Source organism: Sminthopsis crassicaudata, chromosome 6, assembly GCF_048593235.1.
Source record: "Sminthopsis crassicaudata isolate SCR6 chromosome 6, ASM4859323v1, whole genome shotgun sequence".
Classification (NCBI taxonomy): Eukaryota; Metazoa; Chordata; class Mammalia; order Dasyuromorphia; family Dasyuridae; genus Sminthopsis; species Sminthopsis crassicaudata.
Window position 1 is genome coordinate 75,836,547 of NC_133622.1, and position 23,312 is coordinate 75,859,858.

The 23,312-nt window shown below is 35.9% G+C and overlaps 1 protein-coding gene across 1 annotated transcript in view; it reads left to right on the forward strand.

The window, feature by feature from the left end:
* ARHGAP10 (Rho GTPase activating protein 10) overlaps window positions 1-23,312 on the forward strand; it is a 340,816-nt gene that overhangs the window by 179,956 nt on the left and 137,548 nt on the right. The window contains exon 13 of the mRNA XM_074273693.1: window positions 461-526. Within this exon, the coding sequence (XP_074129794.1) occupies window positions 461-526 (66 nt within the window). The remainder of the gene's footprint in view (window positions 1-460; window positions 527-23,312) is intronic.

Sequence of the window (23,312 nt, forward strand, 5' to 3'; positions counted from 1 at the left end):
ATTTGCAAAATTGAGAAAAAAGATGAATAACATTTGCCCCTGACCCACATTGAGGACATAGCTTTTTCTCTTGAAGGGCCATTTAAGATGCTGATTTTCTTCTCTTAATTTTCTCCAGAGCTCTTGTTGGAATTTTGTACAAAATATACTCAGCCATTTGGAGATGAAGTTTTTCTTGAGTTTTTTAATCTATTTGTTTTTCAGTGCTGAAGAAGATGGATGCTCAGTTAACGACCTTCTTTAGCATTTTAAGTTGTTGTTAACAGTAAATATACTGTTATTCTGAATGTGTGCTCCAATGAATATACTAGGATCATCAGTGTAGATCACTGCTGTAGCTCAACATGTGGCCTTTAAAAAAGAAATGGTTACATCAAAATGAGCCCAGATGTTATTTTTCTAGCTCTGTAAGGAAGAAAAATGTGTATAATTCATGATGTGCTTAACATTTTCCTTTTAGGTGCACAACTGGATAAGATCGGATTCACAATTCTCAGAAAATGCATCCGTGCAGTTGAAACACGAGGTAACGCTGTCTGCCTGAATCCTTTTATTCATTAAAGGATATGAGTATTTAAAACGATCTGATATGCGTTGAGAATGCACCCTGCTTTTGAAAAGGACAGGGCATCGGAGGAGAAGAAATGAATAATAAGCATGTTTCTTTCGCTGAGAGACACGGGGTTCTATCTCTCCAAAGACCTCAGTCTTTGGAGTTGCCCTCAGTGAACTGTGGAGATAACATGTGTTATTATATCACCATGTAATAAATGAGAGCCTGTAAATATTCAGAGAAATGCTGGGTTGATGGGCTGATTATGTGATACGACGGGGGATGAATCGCCACTGGACTGCCCATGTGTCCCCTTGGTATCCTTGTGACTCTGGAGGGATGGAGGAAGCTCTCTGGGTGGGTTCATTGGGAGGATGTGGATCCGACCCACCCAAGAGGGCAGGCAGTTATTTATTAGAAGAGAGAACATCCCTATCGGTTTGCTCACAGGCCCATTCAGGTATTTGAGATTGCTTTTTTTCCTGCTCTTAGCTGGTTATTTTGTGCATGTGTGTAATATAATATGGACATCTCTTTGATCTTTTTCTTTAGTAAAATTTGGAAGACATTTCAAAACGTAAGACCCATTTGCAATTCAGTTTTTTTAAAATAGCATTAAATGCTTACAGTGTATGAGGCATTCTGTACACAAAGATGCTGGCTCGACAAAGATAAAGTTTATTATCTTTGCTGTAATTTAGAAGGATGCTGGATTTATTTTTTATCCCGTATTTGTGTGAAATGTTTAAGGAGAGGTCATTCAGAATGGTATGAGAGGTGTGAAGGGAGAAGGATCATATCTAGTTTGGAAACTCTTTGGGGGAGGTGATACCCAGGCAAGGCCATGGTGGAAGGAAAGGATCCAAAAGGTGGTGATGAGAGAACGCTTCTTAGAACACACTGCAAATATGTGGAGGCTAGAGAGAGCAGAATGGAACTGGGAAATGGAAAGTAATTAAAGCAAAATATTAAGGGAAATAAATAAGTAGTGTGGAAAGGCCAGTTTGGCTCACCATAGTCGTCAGCCAGCAGTTGTATTCTGCTTTTATGCTCATCACTAACTTTTAAGAAAAGACTCTATCTCCCACCATCTGTGGGAGCATCAGACGTGCCCCTGTATAGGCTCTCTATATTACAAGAAGGCCCTTGTACTTTGTCCACCATGTAAGCAAACTGAGGAAATCCAAACATTTGGCCATTGTGAAATGGACTGTTTTCAAGGACCTGCTTCCGAAGTCCTATTTGTCCAGACACTTTGCAAGGTAGGGATAAGCAAAATATTTGACTTGCTCCTCTGTTGTACATCCCTGTTTGTCTAGATTTAGACAACATCACAGGAGACAGCCAGACAACCACATTTTCTGTGAAACCAGGGCTTTGTCATAAAGCCAAGATTGCCACCTGTGAAATTAGAATGCTGGATAATGGACGTACAAGTTGCTTTGTGATTTGGATGCTTGCCCATTCATAAGAAAAGACCCAAATTCAGAAAGCCTTTTCTCCCAGACTCTTTAAACAGCAACACAGGCTGAAGAATTTTCATTCATTTTTAGCTATTTTGGATTGGACCTGACAACTTTCTCTTTGTTTCCTGGTCTTTCCAGGTTTCTGTAAAATTTTTAAGTAGTTCTCAAATGCTACTTACTGTGCAATCTGCATTTTTGCTGTGGTAGTGGTTTGTAGCTAGCAATAGACTGATTTTCATTTTCTCCTTTATATGTATTTGTGGTTCAATTAAAAATGGAAAGGATATCCTTCTCCAAAAGGGACTTTTATACTCTCTACTTAGTTTATGTGTGTAGAGATTAAATCCCTTTTTCTTCTGGATCATCTTATGGATATATGTTTATCAGAGTTCTGCATGTCTTGCAATGAGTAGACATAAGTGAACTTGCATACCATTTTGGGATATTTTTCTAGAAAAAAATACATTTTTATAAATCTCTTATTAGATGTTTATTTTTTATCCAATAGCATTTTATTTTACAGATTCATGTAAAGGTAGTTTTCAATATCATTTTTATAAGATTTTGAGTTTCAATTTTTTTTTATCTCTCCCTCTGTCCCTTACCTCTTCCCCCTTCCCAAAATAGCAAGCAATTTGATATAGATCATACATGTATAATCACTTTAACATTTATATAGTAGTCATGTCATGAAAGCAAAATCAGAACAAGAGGGAAAAACCAAAAGAAAAATCAAACAAACAATAAAAAAAGTGAAAATAGTATGTTTTGATTTACATTCAATCTCCATAGTTAACTCTCTGGATACAGATGGCATTTTTTACCCCCTCTATTGGAATTATCTTGGATCACCATATTGCTGAGAAGAACCAACTCTTGCTGTCATTATGTACAGTGTTCTTTTGGTTTTGCTCACTTCACACAGCATTAGTTCATATAAGTCTTTCTGGGTTTTTCTAAAATCAGCCTGCTCATCATTTATTATAGAATAAAAATATTTTATTAAATTTTTTTTTAAGTAAAAGTTTTTCTTTTCAATCCTGATCCCAGAATTGGTTTTTTTCTTGTTTCAAGAAGCTATTGTTTTTAATAGAAAGGGAAAGAACAATGGGGAACAAGGGAAGGGAATGAACATTTATTAAGTCCCCTACTATGTGCCAGGCACTATACTAAGCATTTTACAAATATTATCTTACTGGAACCTCAAAACAATTGTGAATATAGATGTAATAAGAAGAGGGGAGAGAAGCATTCATGATTAGGTAGTAGTCCCTTTAAAAATGTGAATCACCTTAAAGTACAGCTAGTCATTCACTTGTCCCACAGCTGTGAAATAGGTTTTTTTCTAGCATCACCATCCCACAATCTTATTCCGCTAAATCAAGGCCATTATCCATTTTGTATTACACTTTTGTAAATTTTAGTCTCTGTCTCAATCCTAAAATCAATTATTGAGTGTCAACTGTATGCTGTTGTATGCATGGTTGCCCTGTGTATTGATATCATTCTAATTAATCTGTTTATTCCCTCTTCCAATGATTTTTTTTAATAGTAACAAGGCGTCATAGAATGAATCAGTAGTCCTTAGAGGCTCCCTAATCTAAGCTTACTTTATGGATGAAGAATCCAAAGGTCAGAGAAGTTAGGTAATTTGCTCATGGTCACATAGGATGTGAGGCTTAATTTATTAATTTTTATGTTAAATTTTTGTTTATTATTTTATTTAATTAATACATATATAAATAAAATAAAAAATAAATTGTTTATTAAATCTTTTATTAAATTATTAAACTGTTTGGAATCATGAAAAGAACCCTAAACACTGGAGTTTAGATTTTAACATTGCAACTTACTAATTTTGTGACCTATGAATGAATGAATGAATGAAAAAATTATCAAGGACTTAACCATGTGCCAAGTTCTGTGTTGCAGATACAAATAGGAAAAAAACTAGCTTATTTTTGCTAACCCTCATTTCATTTTTTTTTTGGGGGGGGGAAATTGGGGTTAAGCTCACCCTTGCTTTGACAAATCTGTAGATCCACAGAACTTGCAGGCAAGTTGGAGATGGAGATTAGGGAGAAGATAGAAGGGAGAAAAAAGGAGATTTATCTATGAAGAAATAGAAAGAGGGAGAAAATAAAGGAAAGAATCACAAGAACAATTAGATGCATGTGAACCAGGATTTGAAGGGCAAAGAAACCAAAATTATTCAGGTCAACAAAATAAATATATTTATTAAGCACTTGCTGTATTTTAGGTATTGTGCTAAGTCTTGGGGATACGAAGAAGCCATTCAAGAAGCTCACAATCTTAGGAAGAAAATGACTTGCAGACAGCTATGTACGCATAAGATATATGCTGATAAATTGGAGATAATTTCAGTAGGAAAGCACTAACATTAAGGAAGTCTCCTTGCAGAAGGTAGGATTTATAGTTGAGCCTTGCAGTAAGGCAGAGATGTAGTGGGAATGCATTCTGGGCATTTGGGACAGCTGGTAAAAATGCCTGGAGTAAGAAGATGGAGAGTCTTGTTTGAAGAACAATATGAAGACCATTGTCTCTGGATTGTAGCTTGTGTAGGTGAGGGGAGTAAAGAAGACCAGAAGGAGCCAGGTTAGGAAGGGCTTTAAGAGGCAAACAGTTTTTTTTGTTTGAATTTGGAGATCCTGGGAAGCTACTGGAGTTTATTAGGTTAGGATCAGGGATGGAAAGTAGGACCTACACTTTAGAATGATTACTTTGATGGCTTAATGCAGGTTAAACTGGATCGGAGGAAAATCAAGCAGCAGGCTTTTGGAATAGTTCAGATGTGAGGTGATGAGATTCAGACTGTACAGAGGTGTTTTTCAAGGTAGAATCAGCAGGACTCAGCAACAGATTGAACATTCAGAGTGAGAAATAATTGGGGATGACATCTAGGTACCAGTGGGACAGACTGGAAAGATGGATGGTGATGCTCTATGGTAACAGGGTTTGGGGGACAAGAGGAACAAGTTTAGAACATGTTGAGTTTAAAATGTGTGTGAGTAGTAAGACATTTTTGTTTCATGTTGGAAGGATGAATGAGGCAAATTTCAAGCCACTCTTTGTGGATAATTCTTGCTCTCACTCAGCCCATGAGTACATGACTTATTTCTTGTCCCTCCTCAGCTCCTTTAGCACTCATAGTCTGCTTTGTTCTATGTGATACTTCCTTTTGTACAAAATTGGATTTTAATTTGTCCCAAAGATAGCCAATTCTCTGCAGCTTTCCTCCTTTGAAGTCTTTATGTATGTTGTTTTTCAAACTCAATAGTGCCAATTTTCTCCTGGTTTTTGATTGTTCCTGCTTGACCCTCAGAAAGCCTCCACTGGACCCCAGAGGGCCATCTCTAGTCATCCTGATGTATATCTTGCCATTGGTCTCAGATAGCTCTGAAGGAGAAAGTGAGCCCAGCCCTCCCTTACTTAAATCCAATTCACTTGCATGTCATGGGATCAGCTCCCTGATGTATGGATCTCTTGAAGGACTCCCAACAACCCAACCTCAACTGCTTATCTATTTCATTGCTATTTATCCACTAGATCCCTTGTAACCTTTAGCTTCATCTGCCCTACTAGATTTCGGCTGTGAATCATCCTCACGCCTGCCTTTCCTATTTTCCTTCCTCAATAGCTCATCAAGCATGAGTTTCCCTTCCTTGTTGTCCTTCCTCTATTTCCCTAAATATAGCTCTTCAAACCCATCTTCTCTTTTTTTTTCCCCTTTTCTCAGAGGAAATTTTTTTTTTTTCTCCAAAACCCATAAATTTGTGATGCTGTTCCTATCCTCTTCCACTTGCTGGAAAATCAAACAATTATTTCTTTTTCTTTTCATCTTCATTCTCTTCTCCAAAGGTTCATCAGGTGTTTGTTGTTGCTGTCAATGGTGATTTAATTTTTTTGCTTTTTTTTTTTTTTTTTTAAATGACACAAAGGTTGCCAGGCTTTGAAAAGGACAGGTCTCTGTAGAACTCTCCAGGTCTTCTATTTCTGTTTTCTTTTTTTGTTCGTGATTTTTGAATGAGCTTTTCATTTCCTCATCACTTTTAATTGTCTGTACTCTGCATTCTCCCCCATTCATTTAGCTGAAAATTCTCTTTCACAGGTTAATTGTTTTTCCTAGGTCTTCTTTCTCCTTGACCTCTCAGCATACCAAACTGTTAGCCATCCTCTCTTTGGAATTCTTTCTCCCTTGAACTTACATGGAAATAATACATTTCTGCTTTTCTTCCTGTTTGACCAATCCTACCTTTTTTCCTGCTCATTGCCAAAACATGAGCTTCTCCCAGAGAGCTTCTGATCCTCTTTCATCCCTTTCAGGTATCTTGGCCATTCCAGTGACCTGGTATAGATAATTGATGCTCAGTTTTCTGTCTCCAGCCCCATATTTTTCCTGAGTTTTAGTCCTATTTTTTTTAACTTTTACATTATTGAATGATTGGTTTGTTGTGAAATTAAATTGAGCATATCTAAAACTGAACTTAATATCTGCCACTTCCCCATTTTTCCCATTTTTGTTATGAAGAAGTAGAATACATGTAAATAGCAGTCATTTCTGTTTTGGTCAGAACCTTTGAGGATCTTTCCCTACCAGATTTACTTATTTAGATTTCTATTTTAATTTAATTTAATTTTTTTTATTTTGCCTAGATGAAAGAGGCCATTCTTTGCCTCAATTGTTACGTAGCCTTAATCACTAAATGGATGTGGCTTCATCCAAACTGTTGAACACGTTAGCTTAAAAAGACCAAAGATCTCCCGTTGCATCCAGGACCATCTCCAGTCCTTCTGATCTATATCTGGCCACTGGACCCAGACGACTCTGGAGGGGAAACTGAGGCAGGCGACCTTGCACAGCTCTCCCTCATTCAAAGCCAATTCATTTGCATGTAACAGCATTCCCTCCTTGATGTCATGGTCCTCTTTGAGAATGAAGCAACTATAATGTAACATATAAAAACTGTATACACAATAAATGTATATATTGTGTCAATATATGTTAAATATCATAGAAATATATGTATTATATAAAACATTTATGGGGCATAAGTAATATATTCTATAAATGTGTATATATTTTATAGTCTAGGTATAAAGTAATATATATATATATATATATATATATAAACTATAATATATTTACATAATAGATGTTTTATGTTATCAATAGATAAGTAGCTAACTAGATAATATAAGCTAATATTAATATTACATAAATGATAAGATTTATATATTTTATGTTATAAGGTAATATAGAGAAATAAATTATATAATACATAAAACATGCCTCATAGAAAAAATACATATTACAAAATGTATATAATGTATAATATATGTCTATACACATACATATTATATAATGCATAAATTTATATAATGTGTGGACACACATACATACACATATACTACATATGTATAGACTATTGTAGTGGCTTCCTGATTGGTCTTTCTGCTTCTAGTCTCTTTGAATCATATTATTCTCTTCCCACTTTTCCTTTATTAAAAATAATAGAATCATTAAGAGAATGATACCATTCTCTTAAATATCTATTAAGTTCCTACTATGTGCCAGAAACTTGTCTAAGGGCCTCATTTCCTGCTTAGATCTCCACTGTCTACTGGGTAAAGTTAAAATGAGTTAGCCGTTCGAGGCTCATCCCCATTCAGATCCCATTCTCACCGCCCAGCTCTGTTTCCTTCTGTGACCCATCAGAAGTCTCCTTATATACTCATAGTTTTTCAGGCAGACCTCTCAGTATGCAGGATGTAGATTTATAGGACCTGGCTTCTTTGTCATCTTCTTTATCTCCATCTCCTCCTTCTTTCTCATCATCATTGTTGCCTTCTTTGTTCTTTGTTGCCTTCCTCATTGCCTTTTTTGTCTCCTTTATCACTTTCTTTTTGTTGTTGTTTCTTTTTCTTTTCTTCTTGTACTTGTTCTTGTTTTTGTTCTTCTTATTCTTGTTTCTCTTGTGCTTGTTCTTATTCTTGATCTTATTCTTATTCTTGTTCTCATGCTTGATCTTCTTGTTCTTATTCTCATGCCTGATCTTCTTGTTCTTATTCTCCTTATCATCATCCACCTTTGTCTCCTCCTTCTTCTGCTTCCCCCTTCTCCTCTTCTTCCTCCCTCTTATTCTTCATTGTAGCTTTTGTCACCTTCTTTTTCTCCTCCTCCTTCTCCTCCTCTCCTTCCCTCTTCTTCCCTCTTCTTCCCTCTCCTCCTTCTTCATTGTAGCCTTCTCCTCCTCCTCTTCTTCCTCTTCCTTCTCTTCTTCTTCCTCTTTTTCCTTCTCCTCTTCCTATTCCTCTCCTTCCTTTTCCTTTTCCTCTTCCCTCCTTTTCTTCTCTTTCCCTCTTGCTTCCTCCCCTTCTTCTTCCCTTCTTCTCCCTCTTCCTCTTTCCCTCTTATCTCTTCCTCCTCTTCTCTTTCCTTCCCTTTTCCTCCTTCTCCTCGTCTTCTTCCTTCTCCTCTTTCTTCTTCCTCCCTCCCCTTTCCTCCTTCTCCCCCTTCCTCTTTTTCTCCTCCTTCCTCCTCCATCACTTAATTACCTATATGACTTTGGGCACATTGTTGAATGTCTCTGGCTTTAACTTCCCTATGCTAGAACACAAAGGGTCAGACCCTGTGATGGCTGAGACGTTCTGTGGCTCAGTCACTTGTAGGGTCCTTCCTCTAGTCTTGTCTTGTAGTTTTCAAGTCCTGCTCATGTACCAAGCCCCAGCTCCCATCCTTCTCTTCAGGGAAACATTTATTGTCCATATTGCTCATTTGATAATGATGTTACCCTGCTTGGCATTAGTCAATTATTCATGTTGCGAAAGAAAAACAAGCTGTATTTAGCTGGAATCTGTGAGACACAAATTATTAATATACCAGCAGTTTGCCTGGAAAGAGAGAGATTCTGACCACCAGTTTCTTTTGCTAACCAGAAAATCCCTCACACTTAAGCCATTTCCAGGTGATATGTTATAGTTTCAGTCTGGCAATCTATCAATAAACATTTAATACCTCCTATGTGTTAAGCCCTTGACATACAAAAATAAAATGTGAAGCATTCCTTAACCTCAGGGCATTTATATCCTGACAGAAACAAAAGCAGCCGGGGAACAAAAGATGAAAAAAATTCTCCAGCAGCAAAACACATCAAAATACAGCTTTTTCAGTAAAGATTTTTGAATTCTTTAGCAAAGTGAATGATGGTAACCTGGATGTGCCCATAAGGAAAATTTGTCTTCTCAAAAATTAAGGATACTTCTTGGCTTGTCGTGGTCAATCTGTGAACAAAAGGATACTTTCTGAATTTAAATTCGAGTCTAATTACATTAAACCAAGGTCACAGTTATAATATTAATTTTCAATTTGAAATACATATTTCATAGGCCTGCCTTATTTTTACTTATTGGTGGTGTTCAGTTTTGTCCAACTTTTTGCCACCCCACTTGTGGCTTTCTTGGCAAAGATACTACAGTAGTTTACCATTTCCTTCTCTAGCTCTTTTTACAGATGAGGAAGTGAGGTGATAAAGGTTAAATAACTTCCCCAGGGTCACACAAGAAGTATCCAAGGTTGGATTTGAACTTATCAAATGAATCTTCCTGATTCCAAGGCCAGGACTCTATCCACAGAGCTACCTAGCTGCTCCTTATTTTTATTCATAAGTTACAATTACAAGATCCAATCTTGTAATTGTACCTTCTTCAGCAACCACTGCCTTCAAAATCTTTTTTAATAAAGAGATTGTTGTAAAATAACTTGTAGCATACACAATGTAGCATATAATGATATCCAGCTTATAATTCCAGTTCAACCTCCCCTCATCAATAAATTGCTATCTTATATGTAAATTTTATTATGAAATATAAATCACAATGTTTTATATATATATATATATATATATATTAAATATTGGATATAATAAATAGTTAAACTTTTGATATTATAGCCAAATAGCACTTCAAGGTTTAGAAAATTTTAATTTAGTATCCATATTGAATAATTCAAGGTAAATTATTCAGTAATTCATATTGAATTGTTCAATATGAATTCAATTATTCAATATTCAATTTTTTAATATTCACAGCAATCCTGGGAGACAGAGAAATGCAAGTATTATTATCCCCATTATACAGATTAGGATGCAGAGGCTCCAGAGAGATTGACTTTATTACTCAGGATCACATGGCACACAGTTTGTTAGTAGCAAGCATGAAAGTCAAATCTTGCAAAAGCTCTTGATTACAACACAACCAAAATCCATCAAATTTTAAAATCTTTGACAGTCTCTCTACTTCCAGACCCAGCAGTCACCAGGCTTTTTAAAAAAGTGTATCTGGGCCTGGGTTAGAGTTCTTACAGCTTTATTTGGATATCTTCCTTATAATATTGATAAAATGAAATGTCTCTGGAGAAGGATGGTGAGTTTTTCAGTTTCATTATTTGGAAGCCATTCCTTTTATTTTAGGTGTCTCCTTCCTTCCTCATCTCCAAGACCAGGAAATTGTGTTCCTCTGAAAATATATGTACCTAGTCAGTTTCATGTGAATTCACTGGGAAATGTTCGAAATCACTGCAAGAACACATCTCCTTATGGCTGTTAAACAAACATACATCTTCACAGAAATTAAATTTGTTATGCCTCTTTTGTTTATGAAGTTTATCTCTTTTAGAAAACCTTCCATATGTAAAGAATTTGAATATCCACTTTCATTTCTAGGGCATGGAATTAAAATGTTTGTCTGGGCAAGCTGTCAACTATCAAATGCAGAATTTAAATTAAATTCAAATGAATTGATGAGATAAAACTAGAAAGCCTTATACAGTATAAGTTAGAATGATCTTTGGTTACTCTAATTCTCCAGTGCTACACTTCCTTCCTTTTCAAAAGGAGAATATTAAGTAATTTTTTTTAATCTTTTGGAATTTGCTTACAGAATTATTTTCTTCTCAAGTATTTTTGTCCTGAGTAGATGCTCAAGGTGAACACTGATTGAGAATTATCTCTCTTAGTCTCAATATTTATCATTGAGTTAAAAAAAAAAAAGAAAAAACATTTAAATTGAACTTGTAACATATTTTTATTATGATTGCACATTAATCTTAAATTGTCCAGGGGCAAATTATATGCAAAATCAGGAAAATAAAAGACAGCTGTCTCCTGAGATTTACTGTCTCTGGAGTCCATTTTTTTTTTTTTTTTCCTATAATTTTCATCAGACTAGGTGTGAGGTGAGTGTGGGTGGAAATACAGGACAGTCTTATGTGGGTGGAAGCTGAGAAGAGTCTTATAGTGTCTGCAAAAATGCAAATGTAAAAACAGAGAGATAACCAATCCTAGCAAGGCATGAAGTGAATATTCATATTCTTTGGTAGTTTAATTTTTTTTTTTTTTTAATCTGAAAAGCCTTTAACTTTTAAATAGGTTCTTGTGGCAAATTGACAGCAAAGAAACCTTCTCTATTGTTGTATTTCTCTGACAGTCCCTGAGATTGTGGTTTGAGGTTTGGTTTGTGATTGCAGTAACTCTGATGCACATAGGTTGGTTTTTACATGGGAGTGAGTTTTCTACACTCATTCTAAACCCTCTTTTCTGCCTTTTGCTGCTTCCCATTTTTTCTACCTTTCTTCTTGAGTTCTTTAGAAGGTGAATAGAGAGAAAGATAATAGGGCTGTATGTAGTCATTACATGAAACTATCTTGTTACTTGGGTGTGATTGAAGTGGGAGGAGGATGACAATTGTATGATTTCAGAAAGCTCTGGTTCTGTATTTAGAAAGAAAAAAAAAAGTGATGGCTTAGTATACCACTGAATGCCAGGTTTTAGGAGCTCGGTGTGGAAACAGAAAAAGACATTTAAAAACTCTAATGTTGAGATGCCAAAGGAGGCAAATCTGTCCATTGAGGTGAAAAATCAATGTTATTTTTAAAATGCCACTATTGGTTACCAGCCTGTCTATAGCTAAATACTTCTTTCCCAGTCATTCATATTAGTGGTAAAGCTGGAATTTGTGTAAGGAAATAACTCTAGTCTCTCATTTACCCATTACTTAAAAGTTTTATTGAAGCTTTTAGTTTTTGTTTCTTACTTTCCTATTACTTTGTCAAATACATTTTTCTCCTCCTGCTATCCCAAATCCCAACTCTGCTACCCAAGAATCCCCTTCTTGAAAAATCCAGTACTCTTTTCAACTACAGAATTATATTGGATTGTTTTGCTTAACTAAGTTCTTATTTTTCCATTTGGGGTAGTGACTTTGGAGAAGTTCCTTAAATTTCCTGAATTACTCTCCATCTATCTATCTATCTATCTATCTATCTATCTATCTATCTATCTATCTATCTATCTATTTTTACTGAGGCAATTGGAAGTAAGTAACTTTCCCAAGGTCATGTAGCCAGGAAGTAATAATTGTCTGAGGCCATATTTGAACTCAGGTCCTCCTGACTTCAGGGCTGGTGCTCTATCCACTGTACCACCTAGCTGCCCCCTCAATTACTCATTTTTAATTAAATTCATTACTCAATTTGACTCCATGATTTCTATGTTACTTTTCAACTTTTAATTTCTTTACTTCATTACCTTTTTGATGAAGAAAGCATATTTTACTATGAGTTCTCTGGAATATAGATTAAACAGTATGTATAATCTGTGATCTGATGTAATTAATGTGGTTTTAAATAATTTTTAAAAAAATTAATCATTAAATGTGGTTTAATTTAAAAATTAAAAAAAATAATTTTTATATTCATGTTGTATGTTGTTGACCATACAAATGCCCGTCTTTCTCTCAATTTTTTATATTTGGAGATTTGTGTAGCTTTGGAGCTACAATATCATATTTTATTGTATTGCTGCTCCCATTTGTTCAGCCATTCCTTCATTAGCAGACATCCGCTCCCACTGTTGCTACTACAAAGTGTTGCTGTGAGTATTTTGGCTCGTGACCTTTCTATCACCAGGTCAAAGAGAATGGACAATTGAGTGGCTTTTCCAATTCCATGGGCCATCTCATAGGGCATTGATGCAGCAGTGCATTTCTGAAGCCAAAGTCCAGCCAACATTCTTTTATGTTGATCTTTTCCCCTACCTGAGATACTAAACAAATAGTAACATTTAGTGGAATCTCAGCATTCCCTTTCTCAGCTTCTCCTTTTTTGTGTTCTTGAACACAATAATGAAATAATGAAAAGGTAATTAATAATAGGGGGAGACCAAAGAGTAGTAAGTGATAGATTCAATCCCAGTGTGTATAATCTGGGTTTTTATAACCTCAGGTAAAGTGTACTGTACAAAATTGTTTTTCTTTCCTTGACTGATGCTGCTGTGGCTGGCTTTAGGCAAACATAGAGACAGATGGCAGCAGTGAGACGTGGTTTTTAAGTTCCTCATTTGTAACCAGTATGGTTTTAATAGAACTGATGGAAAGAAATCCTAAAAGAAAGAGGAACGGCAATTTGGATTTTACTCTGAGTTGGGACAATTGATTTCCCTTAGCTTTGTTTTCTGTTGAAGTATATTCGGTGAATTTTTTTGGCTGCTTTACAAACAGATTCAGAAGATTGACTTTACTCATGTAAATCTTCCTTTTTCCTACCACTGTCTGATTTGATTGTAGATCCTTTCTTCTTCCTCTCTCCTATGCTAAATGGAAGAATTTCTCTTTATTCTTTTTAAAAAATATTTACTAATTTTCAATATTTATTTTTATAAGAATCTGATTTCCATTTTTTCCCACCCTTCCTTCTCCCCTTTCCAAGAAGCCAATCAATCTGATACAGGTTATACATGTAGTAAGATGAAGCATTTCTTGATGGCACACTTCCTGAGACAGATGCATACTCATTCACTTTCACATTTCCTAAACCAAAACTCAAATTCCCTAAAGTCAGCCTCTACTCTTGGCTTGCAAAGCTGCATCTAGTCTATTTTTCTTCCTCACTCTCTCTTGATTGGTATCTCTAGAAGTAGCAGCCAATAAAAAAAGTCTGATGTGGAGATTGTAGAATCATAATTCTGCAGTTAAAGCATGTAATCCTTCCCTTTGACCCCTTAAAGTGCATCCATTGACCCCAACTTAGATCTGGGGACAGATTTCAGGGAGCTTATCAACATGTATGGAAAAAAAAGATTATTTCATTCATTTTTTTTATACATTTCTTTCTTTCTTTCTTTCTTTCTTTCTTTCTTTCTTTCTTTCTTTCTTTCTTTCTTTCTTTCTTTCTTTCTTTCTTTCTTTCTTTCTTTCTTTCTTTCTTTCTTTCTTTCTTTCTTTCTTTCTTTCTTTCTTTCTTTCTTTCTTTCTTTCTTTCTTTCTTTCTTTCTTTCTTTCTTTCTTTCTTTCTTTCTTTCTTTCTTTCTTTCTTTCTTTCTTTCTTTCTTTCTTTCTTTCTTTCTTTCTTTCTTTCTTTCTTTCTTTCTTTCTTTCTTTCTTTCTTTTTCTTCTTCTTTTTCTTTTTCTTTTTCTTTTTTTTTTTTTTTTTGCTATGGCAATTGGGATTAAGTGACTTACCCAGTCACACAGCTAGGAAGTGTTAAGTGCCTGAGGCCAGATTTAAATTCAGGTCCTCCTAGGCTTCCCTAAACTGCCAGAAGTTGCATGGAAGGAAGAAAGGAAGAGGAGGGAAACAAGAATATCATAAGCAACTATTACATTTCAGAAATTGTGCTAAATCCTCTACCATTGTTATCTTTATCAATCATCATGGGAGAGGGGTGTACTATTATCCTTATTTGACAGTTGAAAAAACTGAGGCAGACAGGTTAAATGATTTTTTTCTGCGTCATGCAGTAAATTAATCTTCTGTCTGAGGCAGGATCTGAAATTGGGTCTTTCTGTCTCTAGACCCATCACTCTGTCCACTAAGCTAAATATACCTTGGGAACGTCTTGATTCCTTCCAGTGCCTCTTCCATGTAGCAAAGTCTGTTGATATTGTCTTATAAATACACACTTTCTAGTGCTACATACTTAAATAAGTTAGAAATCTGTCACCTGTATAATCTTATTGCAGCCACAAGAAGGGAAAAGGCTTTGGAAGAGGAGAGGAATGGAGTGAATTGATTGGCAACTTCTTCCCATCAAAATAGGATAAGGAAAAGGAGTGCTGGACACCAAAAGGAGGACAAAGACTGAGTCTGTTATCTTTACATAGTTATTAAAAAGTATGAAAAATTCCAGCTTTCTTCCTCCAATTTTTCCTGTACATAGGTATTTTGCAATATTATTAAGCATTTTTTTTTCTGTTAGAAAAATAGCATAGTAGTCTTAGGTAGATTTGATGTCCAAAAAAACTGGGTTCAAACACCCTGGCAGATCTCTGAGGTACAAATGGGGTTGCTGATATACATGCATGGAGGAAGTTTTCATTCTGGAATTCCTCTCATTGATAAAATTACATGTTTTGAACTACTTTCCTCCCAAACAACTAAAACTACATTAATGTGTTTAGAATCTTATAACTTAAAAAAAAAAAAGCTTTTCATTCAAGTATATCCTTTTAAGAAAAAGAAATATAGAAGATGGAGGTATTCAAGAGCTAGAGGTCACTTGAGTTGATGAGCTCTCTATTTAGAGTTAGAATGGAAAAACCATCCATAGATGAGGAAACTGAGACCTAAAAGAGAGTCAATAAGGTGATTGAGCATAGATTCCCACAGGTTTCACTTAATTTAAGATTGATGCTGTTTTGAGGGCAGTGACTAGCAATTTTTGTGCCTGAGGTTAAAAAGCAGAAATTGTGTCCCTAATTTCTTTCTTAGTGGTGGGAAGGATGGTAGCAACCCTGGAACACGCGATGGCTATTTTGGGATTGATTATTTCCATGGTAGATGCCAGGGTGAAACCAGTCGGGAAAGAAGTTCATTGGAGTTTTCTATCTCCAGAGGAAATCATCACCTTGAGGCATTTGGAGATATTTTAACAAATTTTAAGTAGATAATAAGTTCAATTGTTTTTCCTCTTCCTGAAGGATTGGATGTGATTTTAAAATTTGTCTAAGTTTTGGCATCCTTGATAAAAGCTTTGATCACCCCACTCTACTTAGAATTATTTATAAGCTGCCCCTGTTCCTCCTCCTCCTCCTCCTCCTCCTCCTTCTTCTCTTTCTCTGTTGTCATCATTGTTTTCATATTTGTCTTTGTCCTTTGTCTTCTTCATTGTTGTCTTCATCTTCTTTGTCTTCTTTGTCATCATTTTCTTCATCTTTGTTTTCATCTTCTCTTCTTCATCTTTTTAAACTTTTTATCTTCCTCTCTTCATCTTCTTTTCTTTTTCTTTCTTCCTCTTCTTTCTCTTCTTTCTCTCCTCCTCCTTCTTCCTCTCTTCCTCCTCCTTCCTCCTCTTTCTTCTCCTCCTCCTTCCCCTTCTTTTTCTCCTCATTCTTTCTCCATCCTCTTCTATTTCTTCCTGATCTTAAAAAAATATTGCCTAATATGCTATCAGTACTAAATAAAAATAATTGATTCTTTTTCCTGTGTACAGAGATGGTAAAAATAAAATATTTCAAAGATTGCATATTCATAAGGAAGAGTGATAGCTCTTTTAATTTGTTAAAAGTTAGCCTTGCCTTTATTGCTGGTTCAATCTCACTGTAGTTGGTTTTTTTTAGCCTAAAATTTGAAAAGCTATAAAGTGTTAATGAAAATGGAAGGGTATATGTGCTTTATGTATCTGTGAAATATTTATTTTTTCTTTATTCCAGTGATATCATCTGTGAAATGTGTAACCTGTACATTTAAAACCACAAGTACATTACAGTCCATGTTATATTTATTTATAATTAGTCTTTCTTATTTTTATTTTAGTTCATTCTATGACCTGGTGGGAATAATTAAAATTCCTTTCTTTTCTATTTGTAATCCCCTTTCTATGATATCATTCCTGACTTGTCTTTTATAGGTATTTCTCAACTCTTTTCCTACAGTGATTACTTATTATCTTTTTCCGTTTTATCTTACTCTCAAAAATCTTTCCAGTGATTAAATCAGCTAATATTTATAATTACAAGCAGACACTTTAAATGCTACTTAATATTTATATATGCATGCATATTTGTGTGTGTTTGTACATGACGTATGCTGCAGGGGAGGAGTTGTCTTTGCAGTGCCTATGAGATGGGTAAATATTGATTTGTGTATATTCATGCCAGAGTTATGTGTATATTCTAAATCTGCAGTGTGTGTGTATATGTGTGTACATATATATGTATGTATATTTGTATTCACACATACATGCACATACAAATACATATTACTTATTTGAAATGTTGAATTTTTTCAAGAATGAATATTTCTTTACTATGAATATTAATACTTTTAAAATGTTGACATGAATTTGAAAGGAAATACAAAACTGACATAATGTAAATGTAAAACTGGTATGAATTTCAGTTTTATGAAATCATAGAATCTGATGCTATATTTCTAAATCACCGTAAGTGCAGCACTACAACAATCTTTCATTATAACTTTAATGATGTCACAAACAAAAAAATTTTTATGGCCTTTAGACCAACTTTATTTCCTCACTGTCTTTTCAGATACTTCATCTCTTTTATTCTTTGTTGGAATTAATTGTTCATACATCATTCTGATGATCTTATCTTTGAGGGGATCTTCATCCCATTTTAGTCAACTCCTCTTTTGGCCTAGGAATCCTATCCATATTTTCTACGTAAATATTCTCCACTGGGTTTTTTCCTTTTGAGTTTCCCCACACTAGGTTGCTTCTCCCTTACAGACTCCTCAGTGAAAATGATTTATTTTTATATCTGAGGCAATGAAGGGGTTTCTGCCATACCTGGCCCTCAGCAGTATTTTTGGAGCACAATAGTTCGTGTCTTGGGATTGCTAAGACCACTGTTCATCATGGGGAATCACGAGATCAGTTAGTTTGGATTTGGTCTATTTCCATATGTGTTTGGGACCTTTGTGGAGACAGACAATATAGAGCTATTTGATGATTGCAGTTTTAAAAATTGGGGAGCCTAGGCAAGAAGAGTAGGAGCTAAGGGGTTGGAGCAGTGAGGTGAAGGGCACTTGACCTTCCCAACTCTCTACATTCCTTGTCCCCTCACAAATTCTCCATGCCATCCTTCTCCCATTCCCAAGTCTAATGCCCTTCTATGCTTATTTCTATTTTAAGAAGCAGAGAAGTCCTTGTCGTCACTTTACCTTTTATCTTGTACCAATATCTCTAGGCAGTTTGAATCCATTGCCCTTTAACTATTTTTGCCATCTTGCAAATCTCTACTGTTTTAGTAATAACAGTGACCACTGATACATATATTATTGAAGTAGAGTTCCATGGAAGGCTTTTTCTAATGTGAAGTCTCCTGACTGAAACCCAAAGCACTTTCTTCAAATCTTTTTCTTGAAGTCCTAAACTGATAAATGCTTGTTAATTGGATTTGGTTTGAAATTAATTTTAGCACAGTATGACAAAAAAAAGTTGAAGATATGGTCATTGTCCTTAATGTAATTTTTTAATATTATTGGAAAGACACAGTGAGAACTAGAAACAGTAGATTGTAATTGAGAATGATATTGACAGTTTGGTGAATAAAAATGGTGGATAAAATTATAGGACTTGGTATCAAGAACCATCCAGGTTAATATCCCATTTCTGACATTTATTAACTCTGTGATCAAGGGCAAGTCACCTCTAAGCCTCTGTTAACTTATGTATAAAGTGGGGATTAATGACTGTAATATCTGTCCCTAAAGGACTTGTGCAAGCGTTAAGGAAAATAATGTATGCACATTGCTTTGTAAGCTTGCAAGTATTGTGGTTGTTCTGTGGCATATTAGCTCAGAAGAAACACGAGATGTACAAAGTTACTGAAATCACCCCAAATGTTCATAGGGACTATTTGTGTCTGACCTGTGGCAGAGCATTCTGAGCTTGTATTGGTCTGATTGGCCACAGTTGGAAACACTAACTTGACTCCAACATAGTGATATCACTTTGATTCTCTTCCAGAACAAAGGACAACAACCAAGTATACTTTAGATGAGAAGTTCCATAGGAATTGAGAGGCGAAGATCAGAGACACTCAAGGAATGCTGATTTTTAGGGGTGGGCTGGAGTCGGAGTTAATGAATGGGCAACTGGGTGGTGGGGTGGGTAGTACTCTGGGCCTGGAATCAGGAAGACTCCAGTCAATTCCAGTCTGGCTTCAGGCATCACTTGTGTGAACCTAGATATGTCACTTAATCCTGCTTGCCTTAGTTTCCTCAAATGTAAAAGGGAGCTGGAGATGGAAATGGCAAAACTCTCCAGTATGTCTGCCAAGAAAACCCTATGAAGAATTGGACATGAGTGACACAACTAAATAACGAAACCCACAAAAGACCTGAAGTATAACCCTTAGGTTGGTGGATGTTCATGGGAGAATATGTAGCAAAAACAGAGGCCTGGACTGGAGCCTTTTTATATTTGAGGTGCTGGTGGGAAGAGGGGAATATAGAAGGTCTGATTGGTTAGAAGATTTGTGTTAGAAAATAGCATTGACCAGGCAAGATGGAGTGAGTGGATGACAGGGGTCCTAAATGATAGCCTGTTCTCTGTAGAGTTATCAGTAATCTCTAATTATCAAATATCATGGTCTGTTTTCACCTCTTTTCCTTCTCAATCTCTCTGCAGGGTTTGAAATTGTTGATCTCCCTTCTCTTTGCTTTCTAAGTTTTTGTGACACTGATCTTTCTTGATTCCTCTATAATTAAATGACCGTTTTTTCATTCTTTGTTGATTTATCAGTCATATCATGACCCCTGACTATGAGCATGTCCCAAGGCTTGCTTTGGAGACTTCTTCTAATCTCTCTACAATCTTTCACTTGATGACTAAATCATCTTCCAGGAGTTTAATTATTTCTATGAAAATGAATCCAAACCTAGGCTCTCTCCTGAGCTCCCGTCACACATCTCAAACTGCCTATTAAATATTTCAATTGGCTGACCCATAAGTATAGCCAACCCAATTGAATTCGTTCTGTTTACATCCTCTTTTAATGTTCCCTCTTTGTCTAGTCACCATCCTTTTTCAACCTTGGTGTGATCCTTCCCTTGTCTCCTTCTCACCCTACTTTTTGCCAACTCTGGCCATTTTTACTCTCAGGGCATCTTTTGAATGCCCTCTTTGCTCACCTGCCCACAACGGTATTCATCCCCTTTCATTCATTTAATCCATCATGCAGGCATTCATATCAGGCATATCACCTTTCCCTTGACTCTTGCATCAGTTTCTAAATTGGTCCCTTTGTCTCAAGTCTATGCTTTCCCCCAAGCTATCCCGCACACATCTGTCAAAATGAGTTTTGTAGCGTTTATGTCTGCCTGCGTCACTGCCCTACTCCATAAACTCCGGCAGTCTCTCTTGCCTCTGGGATCAAGTATAAGCTATGCTATTTGGTTTTTAAAACCTTTCCCTTCTTGGCCACAGTTTCTTCATATTGCTATAGTTTCTATATATCACTATAGTTTATATTACTCCCTTTCTTGCAAGCTACAGTGTAGCCAAAGTGAATTTCTTGTTGTTTATCGAATAGGACACTCACTGGAGTGCCTTGACACAGTTTGTCACCTAGAGCTGCCTTTCCCTCTTCCTCCCCCCTTTCTGTCTCTGTCTCTCTTTCCCCTTCCCATTAAAAGTGATGAAATGCTAGTTTCTATATGAAAACTTTCCTGAACATCAACTTCTCAATGCTCCTTCCCACTCCCCTTTTTGTGCTCTTCCCCTCCAAAATTGACATTTTCTTTATTTTGTGTCATATCTGCACGTGTCATCTCGCCCTACAATACAAACTTATTGAGGTCAGAGGTTCTTTCATTTTAAGAAATTTTTGCATCTCAAATTTAATAAATGTCTGCTGATTGATCAGTAGTCCAGGGATTTTAGATTTTTATCCAATAGAATGATTGATTGCAGGTTCATGTGGGAGATCACCCACAGAAATTGTATTTTAGGCTGATGATTTTGGTAATGCTCTGTAAGTCCTAAAGAGCTGGGAGCAATGGGTTGGGGTTGGAGGACGTTTTCAGGACTTCTCTAGAGTATGTCTGTGGATCAGTCATGACCTGGTTCTGTACCTGTACATTCATAGCTATTGAAAGTGTGCTTTCTTGTTTAGGGTCTTGGGCTGAAGCTGCCTCAGCTAACACAGGAAGATGGGAAGATTCTGTTGCACTCCAATACAGTATGGCTGCTGTGTGGTTCAGGGGAAGAGCTCTGGGTTATAGAGTCCCAGGAGCTGGCTCTGTCACTCAGTGATCCTGTGATCTTAAGCAAATCACTTAACATCTCCGTGCCTCAGTTATATTATCTATAAAATGACTGAGGTTGACTCCATGACCTCTGATGTAGTTCCTAGTCTGTGGTCCTATATCTTTTAAATAACATTTCCAGATTGCTTTTATAAGTGGTTTATTTAAATTTCATTAAAAAGTAAAAACCATGTTGAGCTGCATTAATTCCCCCCTGCACCTCTCATTATACATTAGCAATTAACTTCGCTTCTCTCAGGCTGATGAATTTGAACTTGATCAATTATCTGATAGTAATTACCAGCACAGTGATTATTATTGCAAAAGTAACATCCTTGTTTCAATACTACAGGTATTTTAGACGGTTTTCACAGCAGCCCATTTGTTTGACTACAGAACATGACTTAGAGATTTGACTTCTTTCATTCTGCTCAAGTTATTTTAAATTTCTCATATTGGGTCCCCCTTTCTCTAAATTCTTTCTCAAAAGCATTTTTATTTTTATTTTAAACTCTGTGAACAAATCCTATCTGGAGAAAGAAATGAGGTCCTAATTTTCCCCTTGACGTCTTAAAAAAAAAAATCCTTGATATTCCCCCAATATGGCTCTGTCCTTCATTGAACACTTGTAATAAAGAAAATGTTCAGTAAACTAACAAAGCAGCTACATATGTTAGTGTATGCCATCTATTCTAATCTCTCCTCCTTTCACATGAGGGCTTTTTTTCTCTGAGAACCAAGAGAACTGCCAATAATCTGAGTTTTTCTACTTTTCTGTGTTTTCTTCCTGCACATTAGTGTAGCCTCGTGTGCTTTGTTCTTCTGGTTCTTACTTGCTTCACTCTGTGTCTGTATAAATCTTCCTATATTTCTCAGAATTACTCATGTTTGTTATGTCTTCCTATATACAATGTTATTTAATTATATTCATATGCCACAATTTATTCGTTAATAATCCAGTTATTTGGCACTCATTAGGTTTCTAGTTGTTTTTCTTTTTCCAACAGGATATGATGCCACAAATATTTTGTTTTATTCTCCATTCTTAACCCAATTTCAGAAAGCTTCTTAGTTTCCTGCCCATTGACCATCTGTTTGCTGTTAAAAAAAACAAAACTAAACTCTTGGCTTGTTCTGGTTTGCAGTTGATCTTTATACCATGTCAGAGACTGTCTCTCTGACTGACTTTTATTTTTTTTTTTTCTGTAAAGACAATATAAGCACAGAAATGGATTAGCCTCCTATGTCCTGGTACTATGAGTGTTAGTGAAGCAATTGAAAGAGATAGAGGAAAAAACAGTTATGACTCTGGAGAAAATGGAAGTTTATGTGACCTGGATATGCCAAGTAAAGGATAAGGAGAGAAGAATATAGCTGTATTGGTGAGGAAGAAACAAAAAGGAAAAGAAATTACTCAACCAATTCCCATGATCATAATTTCAGTTCTCTTATCTTGGAAAGGTTGGGGGTTAAATGCACCTACCTTGCCAGGCAGCCTTTGTGTTTTTGTTAGAAATGACATCAGCCTCACAGAAAATAAATGCACTGCCTAAAAGCTGCCAATCTTCAGAAATGTAAAAATAGGAAGTTATTTCTGACTAATTTTTTCCCACTTGCCTCCTTTTTTCCCTTCTAGTTGTACTTTGACTCGCTTGCTTCCTGGCTAGAGATGGTAGCAGCTTCCATGGTGTGGTTCGATTTAATCCAAAATCTGAGGTGTCTTTTCTCGATGGGAATGTTGTATAAATATTCTTGAAGAAGCATGATGATTCCTTTTTGGAGCTGAATGAATTTGAGCTTGAGTGTTCTTGGGAAGTGACTCTAATTCTACTGTGTGGGAGTTTTTCTCTTTGGAAATCATCCATACAATTGACGTCTCCTGGTCCACTAGTTTATAAATCCCAATACCATTAATCTAGGAGGTGGACATACTATATTTTCTCAAAATCAGATTTTATTTACAAGACAATGTAGTAATAAAGCTGAAAATTGTTTGTCTATGGATTGT